The sequence below is a fragment of the Thermobia domestica genome, chromosome 8 (genome assembly GCF_964235325.1).
Source record: "Thermobia domestica chromosome 8, izTheDome1.hap1.1, whole genome shotgun sequence".
NCBI lineage: Eukaryota > Metazoa > Arthropoda > Insecta > Zygentoma > Lepismatidae > Thermobia > Thermobia domestica.
The window spans coordinates 173,100,307-173,115,907 of NC_137461.1; the positions used below are offsets into that span (position 1 = coordinate 173,100,307).

General features: G+C 35.2%; 1 protein-coding gene across 1 annotated transcript in view; it reads right to left on the reverse strand.

Annotated features, from left to right (window-relative positions):
* The window catches only part of LOC145693355 (uncharacterized), a 1,690,974-nt gene that overhangs the window by 123,591 nt on the left and 1,551,782 nt on the right, over positions 1–15,601 (reverse strand). Inside the window, exon 28 of the mRNA XM_081769282.1 lies at positions 3,015–3,192. Within this exon, the coding sequence (XP_081625408.1) occupies positions 3,015–3,192 (178 nt within the window). The remainder of the gene's footprint in view (positions 1–3,014; positions 3,193–15,601) is intronic.

The following is a 15,601-nucleotide window of genomic DNA, read 5'->3' on the forward strand; positions in this document are numbered from 1 at the left end:
AGGATTTGAACCTACGTTCGATGGCTGTATTATTCATAAGGCCATTACGTTACCCCTACACTATTATGCCATCTGAAAGTACGAGGCAAATATTACTTACTTTAGCCCTAATCTTTGGAACGAAACGACTTCTTTCTGTAAAGGTATTTGCACCAATTTAAAGGTATTCTAGGCCGTCGAATAAACCAATTTCATTGTTTACTTTGGTTCGTTCCAAAAATCAAGACTAAAGTAAGTAATATTTGGCTCGTACTTTCAGATTGCATGGTAGTGTAGGGGAAACGTAATGGCCTTATCAATAATACAGCTCTCGAACGTAACTGTTCAAATCCTGTTCACGCTAAAGTTAATTTTTTAACGAAGTTATTGTGAAGAATCGACTTATCGTACTGGACTAGCAACACATAAGAATGTGGATGCAAACACCTGTATAATGATAGACGATTTACGAATGCTAATTGGGAAAGGGCAAGGGAACCACCAGGACATTCCAAAGACATCATTGATATTTAGTATACGCTTTTCATGTTATCGTTCTCAGAAAGAGACACTACACCATTTCTTAAATAAAGTTTGGCTAAAGCAATTAGTGGTGTAGTTGTGACGTGCCAGAATTCCAACTGGTAAATGTTGTTTCGACTCCCCATCAGGTAGTATGATTTTTTCGCATAAAATAATGGCTACAGAGATTTATCTTCTGATGGGCAACTTACAAGGCACGACTAGCGATAATTCAAATCAACAGTGTGTGCTTTCTATATCATACACTGTAATGAGAAAGTATGTTTCATATTTATATTCGTCCGTACCCCTTTCTCTCTTTCTTGACGTTTCCCTATCCTGTCAATTCCATCTTTCACTTCTCCCCCTCTCTCACACACACGCACTTCATGTTCCAAAGTTAAAACGGAGTAAGAGCCCGATATACCTGGTTTCGAGAATCTAATTAACTGTTAACTTCGGCGTCCTGCTTTTCGTGCTCTGGGGATAACATCTGCAGTCCTTGTCATCACTGACACAAATACTGTTTAAACGCAAGGGAATAAATAAAATCTCTTTTTTATCCTATGGGTTACCGAGTCTCAGTCGAATTACCGGGTCACTAGGGATTTGAATCCTCGACCCAGTGCTGGTCTATAACCTAACCAACATCATCCGACTGACACGATGATCCGTTTGAGCTCTTAGCGTGTTCATTTTATCTGTGCAAATTACGTTATATCAGCAAGAGATGAAATCAATGCTGGATGTTCGGAACAGAAAAATTTTCGGAAAAGACAAAATTTTATTTATACTCTTTCGACAAAATTTGTTCTCATCCTATAATTTAATGTTTTTCTATTTCACGTTGAAATTTTAAACATGCTACATCTATGAGGAACATAAACTTTTCCTTTCCAACATTTTAACTTTTCATTGCGATACACTTTGGACTTTTAATATATGGTCTTTCTGATAGAAATTTAGCAGTAAAATAGAACTCTTCTATTTTCTCTTTCTTTCTTTCTCTTTTCTTTTCTTTTCGTTTCTTCTTTGCTTTTTTGTTCAGTTTGCATTAGTTGTCTGAAATGGAGGACGAACGCTATCTACTGAGTTTATTAGAATGTATTTTGGAACAGTACATCCAATGATCACTACCGAATTTGCAATCGAATCACGCGGAAACAAAGCATGTTTGTTAAACTTTTGACATTATCCTAGATATGTCTCGGAGATCTACATTTCTACTTGAAATTGAGTACGCCCTCCATTATGAAAGGGACATAATAAATGTTTGAAACATCCTCTATATATTCGAATAGTTCTGAAAAATATGTAAAAACAAACGTTATTTCTGTATTATTGTTGGATTTCTGGAAACGGATCTTTATAGTGTTAGGTTCTTTTCTTACTACGTTTGAATTCCACAGTTTTATCTGTTCTCCCTCTTCTTTTTCTTCTTCTCTTCTCTTCTCTCTCTCAGCCTCATTTCTGAATCTCTCTGGAATAGACATTCATTGGTTTCAATTTCCTATTGTGTGTGTTTCAGTTTCTTCCTACACCAACCTCTGAATCTTGTTTTGTGTCGGTTTTGTTATTTCATTTTGTCGAAACTAATAAATGTGAACTTTGAATAAGAATTGCGCTCATGTTGTTAGCTAATTTTAGTATAGGAGAGAAGAAAGGAGGAGAGAGAGCGGGTGTCTTTACCTGACACGATTATGGGATAAGAAGGTGTATATTGGAGTGGCCTAACTTTACGGCGTTAGCTGTTGCAATTTTTTGATGCGGAGTGTACCAGAGATACTGAATATTTTACTCAAAATTTGTGATCTAGTGAGAAAGAATGTGCTGTTTTAGCAAATTAATTAGGTGGCAAATATATGCACTTCCTCATATTCTGTTGCAAATAAGTATCTTTATCATCCGAATATGACAACAGTGTCTTTGCAATTAGAACGAGAAAAGAATGAAATACTAGTTAATTCTCTCAAAAAGTATTAATGGTTTAGTAAAAGTGGGAAGAAAACAGAAAAGAAAGATTAAAATAAAGTATTGGCAGCACCAAATCATTGTTGTACCTTATAGTGTATTCTTAATTACCAACCGGGGCCGCGGTGGCTCAGTGGTAGAGCGTTCACCTCTGGTGCTTGGGGTCCCGGGTTCGATCCCAGCCCCCGCCAAGTGAACTTTGTGGTGGACAAACACCGTGTGCGTGGGTTTTCTCGGGGTTCTCCCGTTTCCTCCCACTTTCTTCATTCCACCATTTCATTCATTACTCATCATCACCGTCTCCTTTAGCCTAACCGGCATAACCGTGGGACGTAAAACTTAAAGATTTCATTTCATTTCATTTAATTACCAACCAAAAATAAATTTACGCCCTAATCCTTTTGTAGTGATGAGTTACAGAGAAGATACCTTGAAATGTATGTAATATTTAGCTGAAAAGGAAAAATAATGAAAGACAAGAGGAGAGACAAGGAATATATTCAAAACGTATCCTCTGCTCAAGATCTAAAAAATTACAGTACCTTCAAGCCAGGAAGACCATCCTGTCCAGCTATTCCAGGAGAACCCGGAAGTCCACGTTCTCCCTTTCTACCAGCAGAACCTGGATATCCTGCTCGACCAGGTTCTCCCTTCATTCCTTTTGGACCTTCACTGCCTGGTATACCTGGAAGTCCTGGAGTTCCTGCTTCACCTTTCAAGCTAACAAGATTACAAAAAATTGTCGGTATCTCAGTGTGAACAAATGAAAAATAAAACATAAGAACAAGGAGAATATGAGAAATATGGTATTCTTGAAAATGTCTTTACTATGAACAAATTTATCTACTACTTTACTATAGTTGTAATGCACTTAACGAGTCACAAACCTTTGGTTTTGGTTTTAGTTTAATGTTCTTTTCAGCACTTAGTCTGTATATACGTCGTATCTACAGTTGAACATGGAGTCCGAACCACATAGCTCCACTGGAAATAAAACACGAGCGCAAGCAAAAGCTAACTAGGAAGCTCGAGAAGAAAGTCTTGGTCATCTACGAGACCTATAGAAAGACTAAAAAGGAATATTTTAAACTAGTTTTAGTCAACACAGAAATAGAATGCTTTCAAAATCAGTTTTGGTAATTTTTCCATGTCCGCTAGTGTCGTTGTATATGAGTTTTCTTCTCAATATATACATTTTCAGAGTATGACTTACTAAATAATTGACACCCTATATGATAAATCGATAAAAATTTGCTGAAAAATAACGTAAAAGAGTATAACTTTGTTTTCTTGTTATTTTTTTCACCATCGCAAACACACTAAAAACGTATATCAATAATATGTAGTAAGCCAATATGCAATGCATTATACTACTAGTAACACTATGATTTTCTGTAGTGGCGACTCTATAATGTAGTCACAGTCGCGTGCCTTCCAAACTACTTATATATAGACCCCTATATATATATATATGATTTCTCACCTAACTTTGCGACCTGAAATATTTCCGAAATGACAAAAATGTGACAAATCTAGTTACGTAAGAATGTACCCATGTCACGAACCTATAAAATTCTGTAAACAATAAGTGCCCCAAGTAGTCCATCATAGGGCCCCAGGGGCCAACTTGAAAATTTCAAATTGAAACACCTTTTTTTTTTTTTTTTTTTTTTTGCAGATTCTGATTCTACGATCAAAACTAAGCAACTTTTACTTGAAACACTTTTTCATTATTCTAGTAGATGGCGCTGAAATCACAAAAATAAATATAATCGTACGTACGTTCACTAACATTGCGACCTCAAATATTTCCGAAATGGCAAAAGATGTGACAAATCTAGTTACGTAAGAATGTACACATGTTAGGGGCCTATAAAATTCTGTAAAGAACATGTGCCCCCAACGGTCCCATCATATAGCTTCAGGGCCCAACTTGAAAGTTTTAAATAGATATTCCCTATTTTTATTGCAGATTCTGATTCTGCGACCGAAAATACGCAAATTTTACTTGAAATATTTTTCGTTATCCACGTAGATGGCGCTGTAATCACAAAAAAGAAATATCAATCTACGCTAGCTGGGATTGATAATAAACTAAATATCTCGAGAAATACACGTGCAATTAAAAAGCACGAAATACGTGTCCAATATTTTCATTTCAATGGGACCGTGGTAGACCATTAGGATATGGAAAGGAAAGTTGTGTCTTGCAATACGAAACATCTTCCCTAGAATTGTAAAGGTCAAGGAGACCAATATTTTTGTTAAATATCACGTTACACTGGGAGATTAAGTAAAATCATTATTTCCCACTAGTACGTAAAAGCAAAAATGACCTGGAGATTTCACAGAAGAACAAATTTATAAAACCAGATAAAGCGCAAAGAAACTTAACTGATATCCACGGGGGTCTGGGGGCTTCCCCCAAATTTTTGCTGGCTTCTCTAAAATGTTCATAGTAGGTTTGCAAATGAACTATTATATGATTGGATCGGTCCCCCTAAATTCTACCAGGCCCCCCGTACATTTTTGAGCTGGCTACCGGCCTGATAGTGGTCTATTGTAAATGATCTTCCCGATTTCAAAAGTTAACAACTCACGTGTGTTTAGTCACAACGATATGCTGCTGATGTTAAATGACAGAAAACTCAAAATTATTTTTTGTTTATAAATACTTGTGAGTTATGTTCCTTGTCAAAGTTGCTCAAGATGAGTGCCGTTTGTAATTCAACATACATCAGTTTGATAGTATAAATCTTGGCACACTCTTTCTTACATTCCACAGCTAGAAGATCCATCTGCTTCTTAAATGCATTCTTCAAGTTCAGTTTAATTATTAGGGATGGGTGATTGATACACTTGGATTTAACAGAATCCTAACTTCGTTGAAAATTCCATGTCACATGAAAGTAGAGAATAAACCCTAGTTACGGTCACTTTTACTAGCCACGTAGTAGTCTTCCCGTTTTTTTCTTTTTTTAAGAAGAACTTGATTATCATGAGTCTCCTTTCCTCTCACGACTTGGTTGTCTACAAATAGCAGATGAACAAAGTGTAACTGATGTTTCACAGCATGTGATCAAACTGCGCACCCTTCTTGGTATGACAGTGAGCAATTCGATAGTAAAACATAAATACTGTATTCCTGATGATGTCCAGTTAAATACGAGCAAAATCACCAATACCCTTTGACGAAGATTATCCAAAATGGTTGGCATTGTTTGGTATATTCGGATCTTTAGATAAATCCAGAAAAAGTAGTATATCAGGGGAACAGAGAACTAGCGGGATATCCAATATCACCTCTTCTGCAAATCCGTTATTTAGGAAATTTCGTGTTAAGAAATTGCCGCATATTTACATGGTTGTGCGGTTCTGCACATCTTGCTGAAACCATCTGTGGGCAAAATTGTCTTATGTAGAGTCTCTTATCGCTGGAACGACTTGATTTGGAAGCATATCCTCACATAGTTCAGAAGTAAAATTGTTATTAATAAAAAAAGGACCAATTATTGTACATTTATCACTACCGCCCAGATATTCAACTTTTCAGGATGTAGAACGTGTTGAAAGAACCAATGAGATTGCTGTCAAATCAAAACTTGCAATGACTTCTGCTAATATAACCGGTTAGGTGGAACGTGACTTCATCAGAGAACACATTGCTGGTAAGAAAAGTAGGATCATCATTGATTTATTTCATCATATCTTCACAAAATTCTACACGCCGATCAAAGACATATTCATCCAGCTGGTGTATCAGATGAACTTTGTATGGATGGAACTTCATTTTCTTCATTCTTTTCGCAGAAATATGACTAATATCATGTTGTTCAGAGCTTTATGAATGATAAGTTGAATATTTTCAACAAATAACTGCAACACCAAGCTGTTTGTCGCCGATTTCGGTCGACCAGGAATGTTACAATTCTTTATAGTTACCGTTTCCTCGACGCGTTTTACGACGCACTCAACACTAGATCTCGAAATGGGATTGTGTAGAACGCGATTTTTTCGTTAAATATTACCCTATGATCTTTGGTGATTGCCCCATCCTCGTATCATCGAGAGCGTTAGAGCTTTACTTCCAGAGCTCTAATACAATCCAGTTGAAATACAGTTTGAGTGTTCAGAGGTTTTCTGTAATAATGCTTAGTGCTACCAATATCTAATGGCTTCTACATTGCTGGGCCGTAATTTACAATCAACCATAAGAATTTACAGAACATGACATATTGATGACACACATGTATCTTCTGGTCAAATGTTATTTGCTCCACTAAGTTTATAACAGCACATTTGCTCTCTTAGATCTACGGATCAACTTTACATGTTCATATTTACTTTCACTTCTCAGATGGAATTACATGCAGTTTCAAGTCAAATCGCAAATATGCACATCTTCATCACCGTAACAACAAAATGATGATGTCCTTTTAAACTTTAATAGATCCATTGATCAACCTTACGTGTTCATTTCACTTTTAACTCGCAGGTTTATACATATCTACATAAAAGATATGAGGCTGTCGTAGTGAAAGGACATGTTTGTGTGAGGTTCCAGGGAGCAGTGAACCGTGACAACATGGGGATCGAAATTCAAACCTGGCGTGTGACAATAGGATTGTGATGTGGTCAAGTGTGTATGAAATGTTCGAAAACTCAGTGTGAACAACCTTGTTTGTCTCCTACGTACGCCATGGGAATTGTGATTGCTGTGTTGCTAGTAATTGGTGGGGTGGAACTGAATCCTGGACCAGCTATAATAGAAAATGTGTTATCCAAGCTTCAAGACATGGACAGTAAAATAATACCATTGTGCTCAACCACTTGTGATCTGGGTAAAAAAGATAGAGAACTTGACTGGTGAATTAAGTATTATCAGGAATGAAAATAAGGAACTTAAGCGACAGTTGGAGGAAACAAAGAAGTTGATTGATAAGCTTGATGACCACTCCCGCCGCAATAATCTTGTTTTCTACAATATTGCGGAAGGGGAGAAAGAAAGATGGGAGGAAACAGAGGAATTAATTAGGGAATTCGTTGAGAAGAAACTGCAAATTGAACTTAATCCGATGGACATTGAAAGATCACATAGATTGGGTAAAGGGAGGGATAGACCCATAATAGGGTAATTTGCGAATTATAAAACAAAGGAAGAAATACTAAGAAGTGCTTATCGTGCCAAGGGAACGTCTGTCAGAATCGGAGAGGACTTTTGCTATGCTACTCGTGCCATTAGGAACGAACTAAGCACTCACCGCGTTGAAGCAGTGTCGAGGGGTCAGAAAGCACGACTTCAGTATAATAAGCTGTACATCGATGGGAATCCTTTCCGGCTAGAAGATCTTAAGAAAAATAGTAACAACCAGATGTCTTCGGAAGTGCAGTATGGTAGTGAAACTAGTGGTAACGAGGAGTTGGTAACAGTGCAAGGTAATCTTCCCTCAGTTTGGGCTCCAGTCGGACAAACAACAGCAGCGGCAAGGGTGAATGAAAAGGAATATCCTGTCCTTCAACAAACAAGAAGAAGAGTAAGGGCACGACTTCAGGGGACTTTTCGAAATTGACAGGAAACGTTCAATGACCTTCAAGGTAAGTGGTAAAAAAAAAAAAAAAAAGAACATTTACGTATGTGCTATATGAATGTGCGATCTCTTAGAAAGAAGGCGACTGAGTTTTATCCTAATATTTTATCAAAAGACTATGACATAGTAGCATTAACTGAAACCTGGTTAAATAATAGTTTTTCTTTTATCATAAGTTTTTTATATTTGATATTCTGTTTACCGTAAAGATAGAGATAGTGCATACAATAAAAGACGTGGGGGAGGTGTGCTACTGGTATTTAGGAACATAGAAGTAATTCAGATTATCTATACCGATCTGAACCTGGATGGTATTCTTCTGAAAGTAAAAATTAATTCAAAGACTGTTTCCATTTGCGTTGTGTATATTGAACCGGACTCCAGTATTTCTCAATATGATTACTTCTTTCAATTTATTGAAGGCAATTGTGAAGTAGGCAGCACTATTGTCATAGTGGGGGATATGAACTAATCTCAAATTAATGGACCGCAATTTTCTTTTCTTAACTTGACACGCAAATATCAGCATTTATATAATTTTCTATTGTATTATGACCTAACATCCCTTAATAATGTGTGCAATAGCTTAGGAAGAACGTTGTACCTCACACTCTCTAAAATTGAGAATATTACTGTAGAAAGAGATTTGCATCCTCTCGTAAAAGAGGACATGCACCATCCGTGTCTTTTCATAAATATATTGTGTAAACGGGCAATAAAATCGAAATCTCATAAATATATTTTAGGCTTCAACTTTCGAAAGGGAAATTTTTGCGACTTCACAAAGATCTACATGAAATTAACAGGTTAAGCCTGAGAACATACAGGGATGCAAATAGAATGGTGATACAATTTTACGAAATAATTTATGACGTTCTTGGTAAAAGTATTCCGTTGAAAAAAGGCCCACAAAATTTTTTCCATGTTGGTTTACAAGTAATATAATAGAAAAAGTAAAAAAAGAAATCGTACCACTGTGCTTTCCGGCTGCGGGGAAAGGGGAATTGTCAATAACATTACAATGAATTTTGTAAATTGCGGAAGAAAGTGGAACAGGGAATAGCAAGGGAGTATATATTATTCATTTTAGAAACGGAAATTAACATACACGAAAATCCAAAATAATTTTGGAACAATATCAAGAGTAAAACGCGAGATCTTTCTTCTGGACTATTGTTGTACACTCCGCATATATATAAAAAAAAAAAAAAAAAAAAAATTGCGACAGTTAACGCCGTGCAGATAGGCCACCCAATACACACCTTCTTATCCCATAATCGTGCCAGGTAAAGAGACCCTCTCTCTCTCCTTCTTTCTTCTCTCCCATACTAAAATTAGCTAACAACATATGCGCAATTCTAATTTCAAACTACACATGTATTAGTTTCGATAAAATGAAATAAAACCGAGACGAGACAAGATTCATAAGTTGATGTAGGAAGAAACTGGAACACACACAGTGAAAAATTGAAACCAATGAATGTCTATTACAAAGAAATTCAGAAATGAGGCAGAAAGAGAGAGAGAGAGAGAGAGAGAGAGAGAGAGAGAGAAGAGGAGAAGAAGAACAAGGAAAAGGGAGAACAGATAAAACTGTGGAATTCAAACGTAGTAAGAAAAGAACCTAACATTATAAAGTTAGGTTTGCAGAAATACAACAGTAATATAGATATAATGTTTATTTTTACATATTTTTCAGAACTATTCGAATATATAGAGGATGTTTTAAACATTCATTATGTCACTTTCATAATGGACAACGTACGCCACTTCTAGTAGAACTGTATATCTCCGAGACACGCTTGAAATTTGGTAGTGTTCATCGGATGTAATGATCCAAAATACATTCTAATCAGAGTTGAAAAAAAAAACGTTTTTTTTTTTGAAAAACAAAAAGGACGTTTTTTATGTTTAAAACGTGTTTTTTTGTTTAAAACGTTTTAAACGTTTAAAACAAAGTACTTTGTTTTAAACAAAAAACATGTTTAAAATGTTTATTTTCTTTAAAACAATAATCTAAATACGCATATATATTACATTTTTACACTCTTAGGTATTGCTTGCCATCTATATTCCATCGCTAGATCAAATTTCAGGAACTTTCCTAATCTCGATCCGCCCAAATGTTCAATTCCGGAGAAAGAAATCGGGATTTTCCCGATCTCCGTTCACGGATTATGTAGTTTAGTTTCTTTGTGTTACGTTCTACTGGTCGTCTGCATTCTGAATCTACACAGAGATTCAGAAATGAGGGAGAGAGAGAGAGAGAGAAAGAGAGAGAGAGAAAAAGAGGAGAAGAAGAAGAAGAAGAAAAAGGGAGAACAGATAAAACTGTGGAATTCAAACGTAGTAAGAAAAGAACCTAACATTATAAAGTTAAGTTTGCAGAAATCCAACAGTAATATAGATATAATGTTTATTTTTACATATTTTTCAGAACGATTCGAATATATAGAGGATGTTTTAAACATTCATTATGTCACTTTCATAATGGACAACATACGCAATTTCTAGTAGAACTGAATATCTCCGAGACACACTTGAAATTTGGTAGTGTTCATCGGATGTACTGATGCAAAATACATTCAAATCAGGGTTGAAAAAACGTTTTTTTAAAATAAAAAACAAAAGAACGTTTTTTATGTTTAAAACGTTTTAAACGTTTAAAACAAAGTCAATAATCTAAATACGCATATATATTACGTTTTTACACTCTTAGGTATTGCTTGGCATCTATATTCAACAGCTAGATCAAATTTCGGGAACTTCCCTAATCTCGATCCGCCCAAATGTTCAATTCCGGAGAAAGAAATCGGGATTTTCCCGATCTCCGTTCACGGATTATGTAGTTTAGTTTCTTTCTGTTACGTTCTACTGGTCTTCTGCATTCTTAATCTTTAAACGCTCATTGACGCAACTACTGTGTCAGGGTTTTAAACCTCAATGGCTGTCTTAAACCTCAAATTAAGGCTGGAAGATGGTTTTGGTACCAGTTTATTCCTGAAAGATGCAGCTTTGCTGGTGTGCATTTTATGTATATGGGAGGAGGGTAAATATCGTGTTCTTTTCAACAGTTTTTTGGGGGGCTATTCCCTCTCTTGGGGGATAGATTCATAAAAATTGTTACGTGAAGCAATGAACTAGGCCACTACATGGTAATATCGTATATTTGTACTTCTTGCTTATATGGGGGAGAAGGGAGGGCGCAAAGTTAGCCATTTTTTGGAGTTTAAGTTTTTTGACGTAAATTACATTTATTTTTACAACAAAGATCAATAGCTCAGCCTCTAATTAAGCTAGAAAGATGATTTGGTAACAAAGTATTTTTGAGGGATGAAGCTTTCCGTCAGTTGTATTTTATGTATATAGGGGGTACGTATGTACGGCCAAGAAAGGGAGGATGAAGTTCGTTTTGTAATTTTTCATCAGGTTTTGGCGGATATTCCTCCCCCATTTGTGGTACATCCATAAAAATTGGTATGTGAAGCAATGAGGTAATCCCCTACATGATAGTAAGCTATATGTGTACTTGTTGTTTATAGAGGAAAAGGGGGTCAAATTTGGTTAATTTACATTTATTTTCGGGACGGTCCCATATAACACAATATATATTTCACTGAAATATTCTAGAAGCATAATTCTTGTTCGTATACATGATGTGTGCAGCAAAAATGATTTGCATATGGACGTGGTACTAGTGGGGGAGGAGAATGTCTAATTCAATGAATGTTTTCTGCGCATATTTTTTTTTTAATATTTCCTGCATAAAACGAATTCATTACGCAATGGCAGCAATACCATTTCTTACATTATTGTCACAAGTATGTGGCCTACACATTCATCATTTTGTCAGCGTAGAGTGGCTGCAAGGGTTGCCAGGGCCCCGCAAAGTCAATATTTTCATATTTTTAATGATTTTTATGTCTATTCTTTTTCTACGAATACGGCGGGAATTTCACGAATGTTATCTCATTGGAATTTGTGGTCTATAAGCTTTCCAATGGTGTATAACTCATGACTCTGTGATAATTACGGAGGTCACCAGAGCCACGAACGTGAGAATCTACCATTTTTTTAAAATCCCTGGCGCGCGTCTAGAGTTAATTGTGTTGTTATGCCGTAGACATTAATCATTATTAGCTACCCATGTTGCAGATAGAGATGTATCTTGAAAACTGTTTAATTAAAATAAGTCATTTGCTCCTTGTAGGCTAGTCACTGCTCTTTTCTATGAGTTGTATTGTATTTGTCAGAGCATTTCTTCTAGCTTATGATGTGAGAACTCTTCATTTTTATGGAAATGATAGTGATCAAAAAATACCCAAGTTTTGAATTTGTGAATTTGGATCTTAGAATAGTGTGTTTAACCTCCGTTATTCTTGGAAATTTAGAAATGTTGAAATACTTCATTTGAATTTCTGTTGGTTTAGTTATACGCACATTGATGTACAGAATTTCGTTCAGTAATTGCTGTTTTAATAAGAATATAACAATGCTTGTAATTTACTCTATGCACAAATCCTGCGGAGGATGGGTTGTTTGTTAGAAAATTAAATTAACTTACTCAATCTGATATTTTAGTTGTTATAAACATGTTCAACTACCATCGAAAAAAAACTTTTAAAACATTTTGTTTAAAACGTTTAAAACAAACTGAATAAAACAACAGCCCTCGTTTTAAATATGTTTTAAACACTTGTTTTAAACATTTTGTTTTAAACATGTCAGCCCTGATTCTAATATGCCAAATAGATAGCGTTGGTCATGTCCTCCATTTCACACTACTAATGCAGACTGAAGAAAAAAAACGAAACGGAACGAAAAGAAAAAAAGAGAGAATGACAAAATTGAAGAGTGTTACTTTATTGCTAAATTTCTATCAGAAATACCCTATGTTAAAAGTCGAAACTATATCGTAATGAAAAGTTTTAAATGTTCGAAAGAAAAACCTTATGTTCCTCATAGATGTAGCATGTTTCAAATTTCAACGTCAATAAAACACATTGAATTACAGGATGCAAACAAATTTTCTGTTGAACTAGTGAAAAAAATATTGGTTTCAAATAACCAAAGAGGTTACCATTTTCTAGTCATTTTCGAAGATGTATCTGATCCGAAAATCCACCATTGATTTCATCTCTCCCGGATATAACATAATTTGAACAGATAGAATGAACACGCTAAGAGGTCAAACGGATCATCGTGTCAGTCGGATGATGTTGGTTAGGTTTAGACCACCACTGGGTCGATGATTCAAATCCGTAGTGACCCGGTAATTCGACTGAGACTCGGTAACCCTGTGAATAAAAAAGAGATTTTACTTATTCCCTTGCGTTTAAACAGTATTTCTGTCAGGGATGACCAGGACTGGGGATGATATTTCTAGAGCACGAAAAACGCAACACCGAAGTTCCCAGTTAATTAGATTCTCCAGACTAGGTATATCGCACTCTTACTCCGTTTTAACTTTGGAAGATGAAGTGCGTGTGTGTGTGAAAGAGAGAGAGGGGGAGAAGTGAAAGATGTAAAGACGAGATAGGAAAACAACAAGAAAGAGGGAGACTACATCATATACTACAATGATAATTGTATTTCATATTTATATTCGCCGCCCCCTCTCTCTTTCTTGTTGTTTTCCTATCTCGTCTTTGGATCTTACCAGGGACGTAGCCTGAGCAAAAATAATAAGATTGCAAATGTTTTCGCGCGCCATTTTCAGTTTGTATATCGACTAGTGTCGTCAACTGATGATACCGGTAGTAGTCATAAATTTGGTGATAACATTGATAATCATACTATGTTAGGCTCTTTTTTTTATATCGGAGATAACCATAGAAGAGATTGAAAGGGCAATCAGAAAATTAAAGTATAAAAATTTAATAGGAAATGACAACATTCCTTCATATATTGTTAAAGCATGTATTGATATTTTCAAACATCCTCTAAGTATAATATTTAATTTGCAATACAAAACAATGTTGTTTCTGACAAATGGAAGCACTCAATAGTTTGCTCCTTTCGGCCTATTGCAATTTTACCCGTATTTGCCAAGATTTTGGAAAGTATCCTATATGTTCGAATACTAAATCACGTGCGCCCTGCAATCCCGGTATATCAACATGGATTCTTACAAAGTAGATCGACAGTTACAAATTTAGGTATTATTACAGATTTTATAGCTTCTTCTTTGGACAACAATGATCAAGTAGATGTTATATACACACTGATTTCAGTAAGGCTTTTGACACTGTACAACATGATGTTTTACTACATAAATTAGCTTCATTTAGCTTTAGTTCTGCTATGGTCAATTTCTTTTCCTTTTATTTGCATAATCGTAAACAGTGTGTTATCTATAAAGAATTTCTTTCTAAAGAAATAGACATGATTTCAGGGGATCCGCAGGGATCGAACTTGGAGCCTCTTTTTTTTACTTTTTGTCAATGATCTTCCGTATTGTATTATAAATTCAGAAAAACTACTGTTTGCAGACGACCTCAAAATATATGCCAAAATCAAAACACAAGAAGACTGTTATTTATCGCAACAGGACCTAAATAAGGTATTGAATTGGTGTAATTTAAACAAACTTAAGAGGAATGTAGATAAATGTGTGTCTATGACGTTCGGTAGAAAAGAATTTTCATGCGAATATTCGTATTCCATTGGTGGGGCAAATTTAAATAAATCGAACTCAGTGAAAGATTTGGGAGTAATATTTGATCATAGGTTCAAGCAACATGTAGATAAAATAACTAACAAAGTCTATAGGAATCTGGGATTCGTAATTCGAATAAGTAATGAAGTTAGAAATGAGATGACATTGAAGACTCTTTACTTTTCGTATGTTAGGGCTAAATTAGAATATGCATAAGTTATCTGGAATCCATATTAAAATATGAATGCTAGAAAGTTGAGCAATTACAAAATAAATTCTTGAGATATATTACCTACAAAAAGACCGATCTTTATCCAAAATTTGAGCACTATACCAATCTTATTGATAATTTTAAATTCAGGACGTTACAACAAAGAAAAACACTAACTGACTTAATCTTTCCCTTTCGACTACTACATAATAAAATTGACTGTCCAGCGCTGTTACAAAATCTATTTATTCAAGCCCCATCCCTCAAAACGCGTGCAAAAAACAATAACATATTCTTTTGCCAGGAAGCAAGAACAAATATTTTGTATATGTCACCTACTTGGAGAATTAGTGCTGCTTACAATGCAATAAGTAAAGAGAAAGTGTTTTTAAATATATTCAGTAACAAACAGCGTCACTTCAGGAACCAAGTTTTGGAAATCCTATGATTCATGTCTTATTTGTACATTTAATGTATTTTATTTGCTTGTCGTGTTATTATATATTTATTTATGTATGTATTTAAACTTATTTACCATCATTACTCTTACTGGTTAACTGGCATAAACACTAATGTAACTGGACCTTCTGTAACTGGAGTTTTATACTCTGTTGAGGGTATAAATACAAATAAATAAATAAAATAAACATGACAAAAATTAATAACTGAATT